General features: G+C 54.5%; 5 protein-coding genes across 5 annotated transcripts in view; 2 read left to right on the top strand and 3 right to left on the bottom strand.

Annotated features, from left to right (window-relative positions):
• Nucleotides 1-268: 268 nt before the first annotated feature.
• On the bottom strand, nucleotides 269-2,361 carry BDY24DRAFT_399264 (zinc-binding alcohol dehydrogenase family protein). Its single transcript, XM_076641802.1, has 10 exons — nucleotides 2,142-2,361; nucleotides 2,049-2,055; nucleotides 1,663-1,947; nucleotides 1,481-1,564; nucleotides 1,342-1,403; nucleotides 1,199-1,260; nucleotides 968-1,093; nucleotides 752-873; nucleotides 483-654; nucleotides 269-401 (listed from the first exon to the last, which is right to left on the bottom strand). Exons 1-10 carry the CDS (start codon nucleotides 2,240-2,242, stop codon nucleotides 328-330), a joined length of 1,095 nt encoding a protein of 364 aa, XP_076493672.1. The 5' UTR covers nucleotides 2,243-2,361; the 3' UTR covers nucleotides 269-327.
• A 943-nt stretch (nucleotides 2,362-3,304) lies between these two features.
• On the bottom strand, nucleotides 3,305-5,567 carry BDY24DRAFT_174300 (uncharacterized protein). Its single transcript, XM_076636278.1, has 5 exons — nucleotides 5,316-5,567; nucleotides 4,367-5,239; nucleotides 4,242-4,264; nucleotides 3,729-4,150; nucleotides 3,305-3,659 (listed from the first exon to the last, which is right to left on the bottom strand). The coding sequence occupies exons 1-4, from the start codon at nucleotides 5,466-5,468 to the stop codon at nucleotides 3,739-3,741; spliced, it is 1,461 nt and encodes a 486-aa protein (XP_076493671.1). The 5' UTR covers nucleotides 5,469-5,567; the 3' UTR covers nucleotides 3,305-3,659; nucleotides 3,729-3,738.
• A 302-nt stretch (nucleotides 5,568-5,869) lies between these two features.
• Nucleotides 5,870-8,124, bottom strand: BDY24DRAFT_399247 (uncharacterized protein). Its single transcript, XM_076641801.1, has 11 exons — nucleotides 8,035-8,124; nucleotides 7,800-7,872; nucleotides 7,637-7,686; nucleotides 7,415-7,531; nucleotides 7,210-7,294; nucleotides 6,926-7,096; nucleotides 6,756-6,817; nucleotides 6,624-6,674; nucleotides 6,415-6,522; nucleotides 6,270-6,336; nucleotides 5,870-6,203 (listed from the first exon to the last, which is right to left on the bottom strand). Exons 2-11 carry the CDS (start codon nucleotides 7,822-7,824, stop codon nucleotides 6,013-6,015), a joined length of 927 nt encoding a protein of 308 aa, XP_076493670.1. The 5' UTR covers nucleotides 7,825-7,872; nucleotides 8,035-8,124; the 3' UTR covers nucleotides 5,870-6,012.
• Nucleotides 8,125-10,754, top strand: BDY24DRAFT_399245 (N-acetylglucosamine-6-phosphate deacetylase). Its single transcript, XM_076641800.1, has 7 exons — nucleotides 8,125-8,632; nucleotides 8,748-8,922; nucleotides 9,050-9,360; nucleotides 9,448-9,467; nucleotides 9,549-9,627; nucleotides 9,711-10,126; nucleotides 10,194-10,754. Exons 1-7 carry the CDS (start codon nucleotides 8,295-8,297, stop codon nucleotides 10,550-10,552), a joined length of 1,698 nt encoding a protein of 565 aa, XP_076493669.1. The 5' UTR covers nucleotides 8,125-8,294; the 3' UTR covers nucleotides 10,553-10,754.
• A 1,337-nt stretch (nucleotides 10,755-12,091) lies between these two features.
• The window catches only part of BDY24DRAFT_399238 (heavy metal translocating P-type ATPase), a 4,008-nt gene continuing 2,786 nt past the window's right edge, over nucleotides 12,092-13,313 (top strand). Inside the window, exons 1-3 of the mRNA XM_076641799.1 lie at nucleotides 12,092-12,182; nucleotides 12,256-12,945; nucleotides 13,016-13,212. Coding sequence (XP_076493668.1) covers nucleotides 12,172-12,182; nucleotides 12,256-12,945; nucleotides 13,016-13,212 — 898 coding nt within the window. The 5' untranslated portion in view covers nucleotides 12,092-12,171. The remainder of the gene's footprint in view (nucleotides 12,183-12,255; nucleotides 12,946-13,015; nucleotides 13,213-13,313) is intronic.

Here is a 13,313-nt window from a genome sequence, read left to right as displayed (position 1 = left end):
GGGACCGTGTTCAGGACGCGAGGGGGCTGTTCGTTTGAACGCTACCTCGTTCGCTTCGAAAAATGGCTAGGGGCCTCTTTGAGGCGTATTGTCCAGTGATAACCTTGGGAGAACGAACCAGGTTCGAAGAAACGTACCTAAGAGAAGATTTCCTGGAGCTATTGGAGCGAGGAAAAGAATGTTCGACGCGTCGAGAGAAACGACGCCGCTCCTCCTCTTTCTCTTCTTACAAACGTTCCCTCTTTCTCAGACTCGAGTTGACAGAAAACGTGCGTTAGATTCATAATAGATACAGCGTAAGGAGACGAACGAGATCCAATCCAGTCTCTACTCGAGGCTGTAAACGAGCTTCTCAGCAGCGTAGCTTCCCGCCTTCATGATCTCAAGCCCCTCGACGATTCCTACAAGACGAAGGAGAAGACAACGTTAGATAACTCCTCGGAGGAAGCGAAGGGTGAAGAGAGAAAGAAAGAAACACTCACGATCAAGACCTCCCTCGCAGACCCTCAACTTCTGAGCCTTGTACAAGGGCGATCCGTTCTTGGAGGTTTCCCATCCAGCGAGCAGGGAAGGAAGCTCCTTGCTGACCCACTCGTAGGCTCCGGCGTTGTCGGCGGGGATCGCAGGGAAGTTGAGAACCTTGGCGAAGGTGAGCTGAGAAGGAGGGAGAGGAAGACGCGTCGAACTAGAGAGTCAGTGACGAGTTTTTCGAAAAACTCGAGGGTGCGACGGAAGAGAAAGAGGTAATCACAGGGTATCCAAGCTCAGTGTAGACCAAAGTGAACTCGACAGAGACGTCGGATCGTCGCGAGGAGGTCTCGTCGGAGACGGGGAGGGTGGTCACGACCTTGCCTCCGTTGGATCCCATGGCGTCTGAAAACAGAGAGGAAGAGAGCCCGAGCGGGTACATATCAGCGTCGGGTGTAGTTGAATAGGTGGCGAGAACGGGAAAGGGCAGGAGACTCACCGATGCAAAGATCAGTCGTTCCTTGCTCAGCGACAGCGTCGACAGCGTAAGAAACACCCTCCTTTCCAGCAGCGGCCTTGATCTGAGCGACAACATCGGCGTCTCGGTAGTTGAAGACAGCGGAAGCTGGTGGAGAGACCAAGGGAAGATATCGAGGACAGAAAGGAGGAGGCAAGGGTCAGCGACGCGGTTCTCTTCTTCGACTTGGTCGCTTCGGATCATCGAACTCACCTCCGAGAGCGAGAACGGTAGCGTGGTTGGCAGGGGAAGCGGTAGCAAAGACCTTGTAACCACTGAAAGGTTGAAATGAAAGCAGGACGCGTCGTCAGAAGGAGTTCGAGCTTGGAGAGAGAAAGGAGAGACGAGGGACGAACGAGAGCTTTGCGAGCTGGATAGCGTGGTGTCCGACGGCAGTAGCTCCTCCGGAAACGAGAACCTGAGAAAAAAGAGCATCGAAGATAGTCAGCTTCGGCCTCGAGAGCACAGAGCAAAACGAAGGAGAGGGAGACGAACGATCTTGCCCTCAGTCGAAGGAGAGGAAGGTCGAGCGAGGTTGAGTCGGAGGTAGAGAGCTTGGACGGCGGTGAGATGGGGAATCTAGAAGGATAGGAGAGTGCATAGAAGGGTTAGCTCCGAAGAAGTCGAGAGGCGAAGACGAGGCAGGAGCAAGGAAGAGGAAAAGAAGAGGGACGAACGGGGAAAGAAGCACCCTCGACAGCGCTCATCGAGGCAGGGATCTTAGCAACGACGGCCTTGTTGAATCGAGTGTACTCGGCGTAGGATCCGTTGGTGGGGTCCGAGGTTCCAAAGACGAAACCGAAGACTCGGTCTCCCTTCGCGACGTGGGTGACGTTCGACCCAACCTTGACGACTTCTCCAACGCTGTCACATCCGACGACGGTCTGCTTCTCAGGTCCCCAGAGACCACCAACGGAGTGCTTCCAGTCGGTGGGGTTGAGTCCGACGGCGAGGGTTCGAGACTGTGTGAGGGGAGGAAGGGGAGGGAAGGTGATCAGCCTGCGAGCTCACTCGAAAAAAAGAGAGGCGAGCTTCGACCGCGCTGAGGTGAAGAGAAGCTCACGAGAACACTGGGAGAGGAAAGAAGATAGTCAAAGGGTTAGCTCGAAGTCTCGTTCACCTCGAAGGAGCTCAAAAAAGGGAGGGAAGGACGAACTCGTCTGGGCCAAGATTCTGATCCAAAGCAACCTCTCCAACCTCGACGTTGTTGGTTCCGGGAACGGTCTTAAGAGCTCGAATGGTGGTAGGGATGGACATGATGAAGTAGAGTTGAGTTTTAGTGTAGAGTAATGGGAAGGGGTAGGGAAGGAAGGGGGAGATGATGATGGTTGGTGGGCTGACATCGATTTCGAGCTCACCTTCCCTTTTGACTACTGCCCTCCACTTTTTTGGCCAGTCCAGTTTTTTCTTCAAGGTTCTGGGGTTCGGCGATGATTACTCAGTCGCAGGCGAACGTGGCAAATACAGATGTGCTGATCAAGCCCGCAAGGCTGGGCCCAAAGAAGACCAAAAGCACTCCTTCCTGGGGAAGAAAGACAGTTCAGCGGTTGTCGAAGAGACCGAACGCGTCACTCGAAGGAAAAAAAACTCGATTCAGCGCGCTCGAAAGTGAAAACCTGAGGAGAGTTCAAGAGGAGATGAATGATGAAGAGTTGGACGAGGTGTAGAAGTCTACGCGTCGGGCCTTGTGGGTCGGGATCGAGGAGACAGCGCGTTCCCGCTCCCGCTCGACGAGCTCGGGCGTCGAAACCGTGCACGTTTTTATCTCTCGGATCTTTTCGTCGACTGCCTGACTGACTGACGATGAAGTGGAGGTGGAGCGGCCTGGGAGACGACCGGAGAAGTACGAGAATCCGATGGAAAGTTCGCGACGCGACTCGGGCTCTCCAAAGCAGCTTCTTCTTCTTCCTCCTCGAGACGAGGGTGTCACGCAAAACCAAAAAGACGAGCAACATCTACCGTATAATCCCAAAATAATGCGTCACCGAAAAGATCCTGGTCTGGCAGAGGAGGAGGAGGTCCCATCGACGTGAGAATCTCGCCAGCTCGTCGCTTGGAAGCCGTCTGTATTTTCTTACACACGAGGAAGTAAGACCGTGGTCAGCTGGGAGAAGATCGAGTGGATGTTGGCGGATCCTTCTAGCTCTAGTGGTGCAGGCGAGAGAATCGGGGGCGGAAGACTCACAGCTTGGACGACTTGAACCGAACGGTAGCTAGAGTGACAACGAATAGAACCTGAGGCAGTGAAGCGTCTTGACGACGAATCTCCGACGAGTTCTGGCGCTGTAAAGTCAACTTGCGTCGGGCGAAGAGCGAAGCTGGAACGGAGCGAGGAAAAAAGGACGGGTCAGAGAGGCAGAGACGAGAACAGAAGAGAGGGATGCTGCTCGTCTGTACGTACGCCGTTGAAAAGAAGGGAGTAACGATGGTGTTGACGTGAACTTGAGAGTGAGGGAGGATAGCTAGGTTGAAGGGTGTGGGGGTTCCGAGCCTAGCAGCGCGTCGAGCTCGGGTGCGACGATATTCTGTATCGAAAAAAGGCCTGAGAGTCAGAGAGTCAGAGGAGCAGGCAGAGAGAGGTCGGAGGATCCAAGAGGATACGCTCTTGGATCCAATATCTACTTACTCCGAGAACTCAGAGTGCCAGCTCAAGCTCGAGCTCAGGTCTTGAGAACTGCACGGGGAGGGAAAGTCGTCAGGGACAGCGAACGCGAAGGGATACCGAAAAAGAAATCGGACTCACTCTATAATCCTCACTTCTGTTCTTCATCTCCCTTCACCCCAGGAAGCTTTTCAAATCTCTCACCCAACCTCCCGAGCCGCTCAGCCTCCTGCCAGGTTTCCTTTCCCACCACATCCTCCATCCTTCGCCTCAACCGATCAAACTGCCTCCAGCCAACCTCCCGAAGACTCTGGAAACGAGGATACATCACCATCCTCCTCCCTAGCGCCACAGTTGCTGCAATAGAAGAAGCGTAGATAGGAGGAGTGGAGGTTGGGTGAAGGAGGTGTTGGGTACGTTGCTCGGTGAGGAAGTTGATGAGCTCGTCCCAAGCTCCGCATCGGGTGAGGCATTCGTGGAAGGACTGGTAGCTGTTGTGATATAGGACGATTCCAAGGGAGCGAAGTTCTTTCCACGCGGCGAGAGCTTGCGGGAGAGACCCGCTGGAAGGAGAAAGAGAGAAAAACGAACGACACGCTCAAGTGAGCTCGAGTGTCGAAGCGACGAGTCCCGAATCCTCGTTTTTCGGCTCACCTGAATCCACAGGCGTCAAAATACTATGAGAAATAGGGATGGCGAACGCCAGGGAGTCAGAGATCTCGAAGAAAAGACGAAACGAGAACGCGTCGAGTCGTCAACGAAGGACGGAAAGGACTCACCACGGCGACCGTTCGAGCATCGATCCCAGCCCCTCCCTCCTTCCTCATGACCTCCCATATTCTTTCCACATCCTGAAAGGATCCTCCTCGGTTGTAGGCGCTCATGAGTGACGCGTAGCTCCGGATATTGAAGAGGTCGTCCTCGTTCTCCTCCATTGCTCGTTGGATCGTTCGAACGGCGACGAGGTGCTGGAGGCGGAGAGATTCCAGTCGGTCGAGGACGGAGACTGAGGGTGTGGCACTCGATGAGTCCAAGGTCTTCTGCTCTTGGGCGTAGATACGAGTGTAGGATTCGACGAGCATGGCGATAGGATGGTTTCCTCGGCTTGCGGCGAACCGAATTCGAGCCTGGTTGGCGTGGAGGAACTGGAGGATGAGATCCGGAGGAGGACGAGGGTGGAGTCGAGTGACGATTTGAGTGAGGTGGATGATGATGGCGTAGACGAGGGAGTTATCGGGTCCGTTGGTTCCGAGGACTGAAAGAATCAAGGTCGCGACCTCGATTCCTTCTTCCAGGCTGACTGCCGAGTCCATCAAAGTCTTCGCCAACTCGTCGGTCTGCTCCCTCGTCCCTTTGACCTCCAAGCGCCCGAATCCGAGGAGGACCTCCTTCCAGTTCGCGGCTGGAGCCCACGAAGGAGAGGAGGAAGGTCGAGGGAGGAGGGAGAGGAGAGTGGTTGTCGAGAGAGGGCTGAGGATTCGATTGCCGGACTTGACGATGCTTGGGCGTCTAGGGAGACGAGGCAAGGAAGGGGAGTGGTGAGAGATAGGGTCGTATGTGTAGGTAGGTTTGAAGGATTTTGAGGGTTGGGTGGGAGAGGGAGGGAAGGACGGGACGGAGGGAGCAGCGGAGCTTTCGAGAGGTCGAGGAGGCTGAAGAAGAAATCAAAGATGAAGCAAGTGAGTGACAGTAGTCCCATAAAGTATCTGGATAAGAAGGTGAGCTCACGGGATGTTTCCAATACAGGATGGAGGACGGAGAGGGCGCTGAGGGAGGGAGGGAAGGTCGGGTTGAGCTCGACTTTGAACGTCGAAACCCTCCGTTTGAAGCTCCTTGCTGGCGAAAGAAGCACGATCGGGTTTGGAAGGCAGCGAGAACCATGGTGGAGAGACGTCTCAAGTTGGGGATGCCTTGAAGGCCCTGGGACGAAGACGACAAGGGGTGAAATGGACGAAGATGAGGGAGAGAGGGAGGATCGAGGAGGAAGGAAGGGTAGGGGAAGAGGAGTCTTAGAGAAGTTGGAGCAGAAAGTTGAGCTGTTTGATTGTTCGGAAGTCGAAGGCTGACTGCTGAGGTACGATTAGGCTCTCCAGGAGCAAGATTTCCGGGGAGTGGCGGTTAGGAGGCAGAAAGAAAAGGGAGGGGAAGGAGTCTCGAGCTCGCACTTTCCGTTTACCCTCCGTCCCTGTTTTGAAAGTTCGACAGGACTCCTCCCCTTTGTTTCCTGAAGCAGCTTGGCTTCTATAGTATGTAAAATGTTTGCATCATCTCATCAGGATTCGCTCTCTTCAATAAAACCATCTCTGAGCTGCTGGTCTCGTTCTTGAAGACGACTCGAACTCAACGGGAACGCAAAGCATACTGACATAAGAGATACAAAGACGACGAAGGAATGCTTGAAACTCAAATACGAGCCTCTCTCTCTTTACCGACCAACCCCAGCCCCATTCGACCCTTGAGGAGCAGGGCTCACACTCCCTCTCCCCATCTGCTGTCCGTTGATCAACCCACGAGCGGACCTCTCCGCTTCCTCCTGCAGTTTCCCTTGCGAGATCTCGACCTTCTCTTGCGTGTGTTCGATAGATTTGAAGTAAGAGACGGTCTTGACTCGGAGCTCTGTAAGAGGGGAAGGGGGAGTTAGAACCGGAGATCGGGAGGAAAAGAGAAGGAGGAGAGACGAACCCATCGTTGCGTCTCGGTCGGCCACGACGAGAGCCCAGGGGTGGAGTTGGATTGCTGAGACTGTCCACTGTAGGGAAAGGAAGAAGGAGATCAGCGATCGGTTCGAGAAATGGGAGGGTGAACGAAGAACGGAGACGCGACGAACCAAGTGGTTGACTCCCTCCTCGATGCATTTGCTGAGAGCGAGAGCTTTCCTTCGTCCGGTAATGACGATCACGACTTCTCGAGCTTCGAGGACGGTGGCGACTCCGACCTGGTTGAGAAGGAAAGAGAGGAGGAGGCGAGGGCGATGGTCAGCGACGCGATGGACGAGAATGGGAGGAAGACCGAGAGCAAGGGAGGGAAACAACGAACTGTGAGAGCCATCTTGGGAACCTTTTCGACGTCGTTATCGAAAAATCGAGACTAGAGAGTGGAATCAGAAGGAAAGGGAGGTCAGCTTCGAACGAAAAGACGCGTCGAAAAGCAAAGAGACGCGAAACTCACGTTCGCCTCGATGGTGTCTTGAGCGAGGGTTTTGATACGGGTTCTTGAAGCCAGCGAGGATCCTAAGCAAACCCAAAAGGTTCGTAAGTACAATCTCGCCGAGGATGGAAGGACGCTCTCTGCTCGAGCAGAGAGAAGACGGAACGAGGAAGAGGAAGACGTGAACTCACCAGGCTCGTTGAAAGCAAGATGCCCATCCTCTCCGATTCCTCCAAAGAAGAGCTCGATTCCTCCGAACGACTTGATCTTCTCCTCGTACCTCCTGCACTCGGCGATGAGATCGGGGACGGAACCGTTGAGGATGTGGACGGAGGTTGGAGGGATGTCGATGTGCTGGAAGACTGTTTGAAGGAGGGAAGCGACAAGAGTCCGAAGTCAGCTCAGGCGAGTTGAAGGTGAGAAGAGAAGGGCGATAGAGAAGTAGAGGGTAGAGGAGGGAAGGAAGGAGACGAACAGTTCTCGAACATGAAGGTGTGGTACGACTGAGGGTGATCTCGAGGGATTCCAACGTATTCGTCCATGTTGAAGGTCACGACGTGCTGCAGAAACGAAGTAGAAAGTACAGGAGCATCAGCATGAGGTCTCAAGTTGATTAAAAAGCTGCAGGATGCCCGGCTAGCTCAAGTCGAGGAGAGGGAAGAAGGAGAACGCGAACTGACCTTGAACGAAACCTCTCCGGCTCTGTACATCGCGATGAGATGCTTGTAGGTCGAGAGTGGACTCGAACCTGTTGGGAGACCGATAACGAATGGACGAGAAGCAGAAGGGTTGAAGGTCTGCCACGAAGAGAAGAAGGGAAGACGAAGGCCGAAGGGAGAGATGGTGAGCTCGAGCTTTTGAGCCCTCGGAGGAAAGACCGATGGGTTGAGAATGAAACTGACCTTGATTCTTCGGACAAAGTAGCGAGCGAGGTAGATGGCAGTCTCCTCGGCTGAAGCGGAAAGAGCGAGAAAAGCAACGCGAGTCAGCCCTCGGTGAAGTCGGGGGAGGGAAGGACACCAGGGGAAGGAGGGAGGAGGGAGGGAGGGAAAGCGAGAGACTTACCGGAGTCTCGGATGATGAGTCGCATAGAAGAAAGGAGGAGCTAAGAGAGGTAGGCGAGGTAGAAGGAGTGGTTCTGAAGTAAAAAAAGGAGTCGAAACGTCAGTCAAGTTCAGAGAGGAAAGGAAAGGAAGGAAGGAGAGCTGCCGCCAGCTTGAATCTCGACGGTCTTGCCCGTCGCGCAAACGAGCTCATCTTTGCCCTTCCTCTGCTCGCTACCTCTGATCTAGACACTCACCTGGATGGATTGGGGTGCGAGAAAGTCAAGTTTTGAAGGATGTGGTTGGGAGGTCGAGTTGGACGTTGAAATTAAGGCTGAAAGAGAGGGATGGGAAACCCGCCGGCTCTCTCGGAATCTTGCCCGCGAGCTCGAATTCAAGGCTCTCTTTCCTGGCTTTCCCCCATCAAAACTTTACCCTGACCCTCGACCATCACCATCACTTCCTAACAATCCAATCCATCTTAGTCTTTTACCCGCTCCTGAAACCTCTGCTCAAGATGAGCGTGATTCCAGCCCTCGCTCTCCCTCCTTCCCCAACCTCCTCCGTCCTCCCTTCCTTCTCTCGCTCACCTCACTCGCACTCCGTCCCTCCTCCCAACCCTTCCTACGAGATCCAATCTCCTCCCTCCCCTCCTCCGATGTCAACAGAGGAGCCTCTCGTTCATCTTCAGAACTGTAGGATCGCTTCCGATCAAGGAGTCGGTCAGCCCTCGTCCATCTGGTTCGATCCTTGTTCAGGAAAGATCGTAGGAGCTCAGGAAGCCTTCTACGCTGCTCAAGAACGTGGAAGGGAAGTCAGGGAGGTGGACATGGGTGGAGATGTTGTCGCTCCTGGGTACGTTCAGATTTTTAAGCTCATCGTCGCATCGGTTCTGGCCGTCGACTCTCGTTCGACGTCGTCACTTTCCTGGATCTCGAGATCGCTGACCAGTCTTCTTTGGTCTTCGTAGATACCTCGACGTCCAAATCAACGGTGCCTACGGGTACGACTTCTCGACTCTACCTGATCTCTCGGACGAGTTCCCAACCCCAGAGGCTCAAAACACCGAGTACGTGCGTCGGCTCGAGTACGTCGCGTCTAGACTCGTCGAGACAGGAGTGACTTCCTTCGTTCCTACCATCATCGTAAGTGATTCCGACCTCTTTTCACTAATCCCGTCACTTGATGTCTTCTCGTTCGCCCCATGAACCTCTCCGACTGACGCGTCGCTCTCTCCTCCTCCTCCCCCCCCTTTTTCGTTTGCCGCCTCAGACCCAAACCCCAGACCTCTACCAACGTCTCCTCCCTCTCCTCAAACACTACCGCTTCCCAGCCGGAGCTTCCTCGCTCGGTTTCCACGCCGAAGGTCCTTTCCTCTCGCCGCACAAGCCAGGCTGCCATCCTCAGGATAACCTCCTCTCCTGCGAAGGAGGTTGGGATACGTTTGAGGAGGTTTATGGAAGAGGGTTCCTGGATAACGAGGATCGGCTGAGGATGTTTACTGTGGCTCCGGAGGTGAAGGGGGTGCTGAGAGCTGTGGAAGAGGTGAAGAAGAGAGGTGGGTTGGTTTGCGTTGGACACAGGTGAGTTTTTTTGAGTTCGTTTGAGGAAGAGGTCCTCTGACGAGATGCTGATATACTTTTTTTTTATTTTTTTACCGATCACTCTAGTGACGCGAGTGGAGTAGAAGGTCAGCTCTAATCCTGTGAGACGTCAGATCTGCTCGTTCCTGACGCGTCGTATCTTCCTCTCCCTCTCTTCTTCTCCTCAGCCATGGCCGGCGTTCTCGCCGGAGCTACCATGATCACACACCTATACAACGCCATGCCTCAACTGCATCATCGAGATACGTGAGCCTTGACCCTTCCCTCTCTCTCTTTCCTCCCCGAGCTCGAACGCTGACCTTCGCTTCTCTCCCTCTTCTCTCCCCCAGCGGTATCATTGGCCTTATCGGTTCCCCAACCTACATCCCATATTCCCTCTCCAAATCAGTTCGAAAACTCCTCCCCGACCCAATCTCCAAACTCATCTCTCGTCCAGCCTCTCCCAAAAACCTCTCCGCCTCCCTTGCCTCCCTCAAAACCTCATCGCCTCCTTCGTCCGTCATCGTCAACGACACCCACGAGTCGTCTCTATCTTTCGCTCAGTCTTCAGAGTCAGACGAGGAGGAAGACGAGGAGATCGTGGAGGAGATCGTCGTCGTTGGAGATCAAGTGATGGGATCGCAAGTCGGACCCAAGTTCCAACGACCGTTCTGGGGGATCATCGTTGATGGGATTCACGTCCATCCGAACGCGGTTAGATTAGCTTATCAGTCTTTCCCTGAGGGCTGTGTTCTGGTGACGGATTGTGAGTTCAGTCCGTTACTCCTTCTCGACACGTCGGTTCTCCCTTTCTGACCCTTTTCCCTCCCAAGGCGTCTTCGTCATGGACCCCTCCGCCCAAGATGGTCTCTACCCCTTCCGACCTCCTCAACAAATCCTCCGTCAAGGTCTCAGCATCACCCTCGAAGGAACGTCCACCCTCGCTGGATCCGCCGTCGACATGAGCACCTGCGTTCGGAACCTCTCCGCTTTCGCTTCCATCCCGCTCTGGCAAGCAATCGTTTGTTGTACGAAGAACGCTGCGAGGGCATTAGGGAGGGAGTGGGAAGGGAGCAAGGGGAGGTTGGAGAAGGGGTGGGATGGGGACATGGTTGTGCTGGATGGGGAGGGGAGGGTGAAGGCTACGTGGGTTGGGGGGAGGGAGGTTTGGAAGAGGGGAGGAGAGGAGTAGATAATTTTGCATGGGGGTTTTTTTATCTCGTTCTTTGGGACCTGAAGTACTTCCTCGCGAACGGGCAAGCTTTGGTTTTGAAAGAGACGACGCGTCGAGACCCCATCGCACTCGTATCCCTTTCCTGGTCGAAAGGCCTCGCTCTTTTTCGAAATCGGTCTGACTAATACACCCTCTCAGTTCCTTCTAGAACAACCCTTCCCAGCTGACTTATACATTTTTTAACCCTCCGCAAGGCCTCTTTGATTGGTCGGTTCTCAAAGTGCCTCACGGACTGTCGATTCTCGAAGTCCCTCAACTTGGCGTCTCTCTTTTTTTTCACCCTCGAGGCTCTTTCTGACCTTCAACCACCAGCATCGCATTCTAAAGAGAACTCTACATCATCTTACTATGGACTTCAAGCGAACGAAATCCAAGGATTCAGGCAGAGCAGGAGACGAAGACGAGGTTGTCTTGTTCGGTGAGCTCGCACCTTCCTTCCCTCCCTCCCTCCCAAGTGCTTCTCCATCCGTTCTTCGAAGGGCTCGCCGCTGACTCTTCTACATGATATCTTACAGTCCCCAACGCTCGTGAGTATGATGGCTTAGGCTCGACAGCAGTGAGAGCCGGAGGAGGAATCTGTGAGCTCAAGCTGACCAACGAACCTCCTTCCCTCCCTCTCCTCTTGCCAGACTGCCCTTCTTGCGTCTCCCACATCACCGCCATTCTCGAACCCTTCTCGGCGTCCTCCTCGTCTACTCCTCAGCTCTACGACCTCTCGATCTCGTACCTCACTCACAAGGTCGCCTTCCGTCTCGCTCCCTCCTTCTCCTCCGACTCAGCTACCACCACGACCCCGTCCTCTTCGTCCAAGGAGACTTTCATCCAAGACCTCGAAGCTCTCATCCGAGAAGCAGGATTCGATGTCGAGAGGATCTCTCCTATCAAGCCCGGGAAGCTCGAGGCTCGACGAGATGTAGGAAAGGAGGAGGGACATGGTGCGTCGCGACGAGTCGAGTCGACGGGATGGCTCGAGCGATGGACTGGAACTGTGGGAAGGAAGGAGAAGGAGCGAAGGGAGAGGAGGAGGAGACACGTGGAGGTTTGCGAGGAGTGTCAGAGGGACGAGGCGGAGGAGGTTGTGGTTGGGAAGGGAAAGGGAAAGGAGGCAAAGAGGGAGGAGGAGAAGCTCGAGCTGAGAGTCGAGGAGCCTGGGAAGCCCAAGATCTTGGAGACGGTGTTCAGTGTCGAAGGGATGTTCTGTGGGTGAGTACTTTTGTTCTTGTTTTGACGCGTCGAGATCTTGAAGGGCTGATCAATCTCGCTTTCTCTCGCGTCGCTCAAACAGATCCTGCTCCGGAACCATCACGAACTCTCTCCTCTCCCAAGCGTCCGTCATTCGGGCCAACGTGAACCTCCTCGCCAACTCAGCCACCGTCGTGTACGATTCGAACGTCCTCTCGACCGAGGGAGTCAAAGAGGTCATCGAGGATACGGGTTACGGAGCTGAGGTCGTCGAGAGCAAGGCTCTGGTGGACGGAGGAGAGTTGCGGAAGGTGGGAGAGTCGGTGTTGAAGGAGGTAACAGAGAAGAGGGAGAATCAGGAGAAGAGGGTTATTAGCAGGTTCGCGGTAGGAGGGATGACTTGCTCGTGAGCTTCGTCTGTTTTTGCGTTCCTTCGGACGCGACGACTGACCTCTCTTCTTTGCTTTCTTCTCATCCAGAGCCTGCACCACCTCCATCTCTCAACTCCTCTCTGCTCATCCTTCCATCTCCAACTCGGAAGTCTCCGTCCTCACCTCTTCCGCGACCGTCACCCATCTCGTCTCTCTCTCGACCTCCGCCATCGTCGAAATCATCGAGGACGCTGGCTTCGACTGCTCCTTCATCTCCTCCTCTCCTTTCACAAACACCCCTTCCACCGCCACCGTCTCGGATCGAACCATCACTCTCGCCGTCGAAGGGATGTTCTGCCAGCAATGCGTCAAGAAGGTCAACTCTTCCCTCTCTTCCCTCCCTCCCTCCTTCGTCAAATCCTTCACTCCCATCACGCTCTCGTCTCCCACCACCACCGTCACCTACACTCCATCCTCGACCTCCAACATCCGAACCCTCCTCACTCTCCTCGGACCCGATCTCGACCCAGCCTTCAGCGCTTCTCTCGTCAAACCTCCCTCCATCACCAGTCGAGCAAGAGAGATCCAAGCGAGGGAGGCAAAGGTTCTCCTGATGCACTTCCTCGTAGCTTTCGCTCTCGCCATCCCAACCTTCGTGATCGCCATCGTAGGAATGACGTTGATGAAGAAGGACGACCCGTTCCGGATCTACTGGGAGACGCCCGTCTGGGGGGGAGCTGGGAAGGGAACGGTCGTTTTGTTCGTCTTTGCGACGATCGTGCAGTTCGGGGTTGGAAAGTGAGTGCTGTTCTCCTCTACTGTGATTAATACTTCTCTGACACGTAATCTCAACGTTCCTTCACTGCAGGATCTTCTACATGCGAGCCTTTCGATCCATCCTCCCTCACCTTCGACGTCGTCGTCGCGTCTCGACCTCTCCCGCTCTTCAACGCTCGTTCACCTGGAAGACCATGTTCAGCTTCGGCTCGATGGATCTTCTTGTCGTCCTTTCAACTACCACGGCTTACTTCTCGAGTGTTGCGATGATGGCGGTTGACGTGACGAGTCCCAGGGACATGATGATGATGGACGGGATGATGGAGGTCGGAGAAGAGAAGTGAGTGCAGTTCCAGACAATATGCGTTCGAGATCTTTTTAACTGACGT

Source organism: Mrakia frigida (assembly GCF_051309035.1).
Source record: "Mrakia frigida strain ATCC 22029 unplaced genomic scaffold BDY24scaffold_32, whole genome shotgun sequence".
In the NCBI taxonomy this organism is placed as follows: Eukaryota; Fungi; Basidiomycota; class Tremellomycetes; order Cystofilobasidiales; family Mrakiaceae; genus Mrakia; species Mrakia frigida.
This window is presented reverse-complemented; position numbering and strand designations above follow the sequence as displayed.

Coding starts and splice junctions, on each gene's coding strand:
- BDY24DRAFT_399264 (XM_076641802.1), bottom strand. CDS start 2,242: ATGTCCATCCCTACCACCATTCGAGCTCTTAAGACCGTTCCCGGAACC. Junction 1,565..1,662: donor TCGAGGGTGCTTCTTTCCCC/GTTCGTCCCTCT, acceptor CTATCCTTCTAG/ATTCCCCATCTCACCGCCGT. Junction 874..967: donor AACGACTGATCTTTGCATCG/GTGAGTCTCCTG, acceptor CTCTGTTTTCAG/ACGCCATGGGATCCAACGGA.
- BDY24DRAFT_174300 (XM_076636278.1), bottom strand. CDS start 5,468: ATGGTTCTCGCTGCCTTCCAAACCCGATCGTGCTTCTTTCGCCAGCAA. Junction 4,265..4,366: donor ATGCTCGAACGGTCGCCGTG/GTGAGTCCTTTC, acceptor TATTTCTCATAG/TATTTTGACGCCTGTGGATT. Junction 4,151..4,241: donor TTTGACGCCTGTGGATTCAG/GTGAGCCGAAAA, acceptor TTCTCCTTCCAG/CGGGTCTCTCCCGCAAGCTC.
- BDY24DRAFT_399247 (XM_076641801.1), bottom strand. CDS start 7,824: ATGCGACTCATCATCCGAGACTCCG. Junction 7,295..7,414: donor CCGGAGAGGTTTCGTTCAAG/GTCAGTTCGCGT, acceptor TCGTTTCTGCAG/CACGTCGTGACCTTCAACAT. Junction 6,675..6,755: donor AAGACACCATCGAGGCGAAC/GTGAGTTTCGCG, acceptor TCCACTCTCTAG/TCTCGATTTTTCGATAACGA.
- BDY24DRAFT_399245 (XM_076641800.1), top strand. CDS start 8,295: ATGAGCGTGATTCCAGCCCTCGCTCTCCCTCCTTCCCCAACCTCCTCC. Junction 8,923..9,049: donor CCTTCGTTCCTACCATCATC/GTAAGTGATTCC, acceptor TTGCCGCCTCAG/ACCCAAACCCCAGACCTCTA. Junction 10,127..10,193: donor CTGTGTTCTGGTGACGGATT/GTGAGTTCAGTC, acceptor TTCCCTCCCAAG/GCGTCTTCGTCATGGACCCC.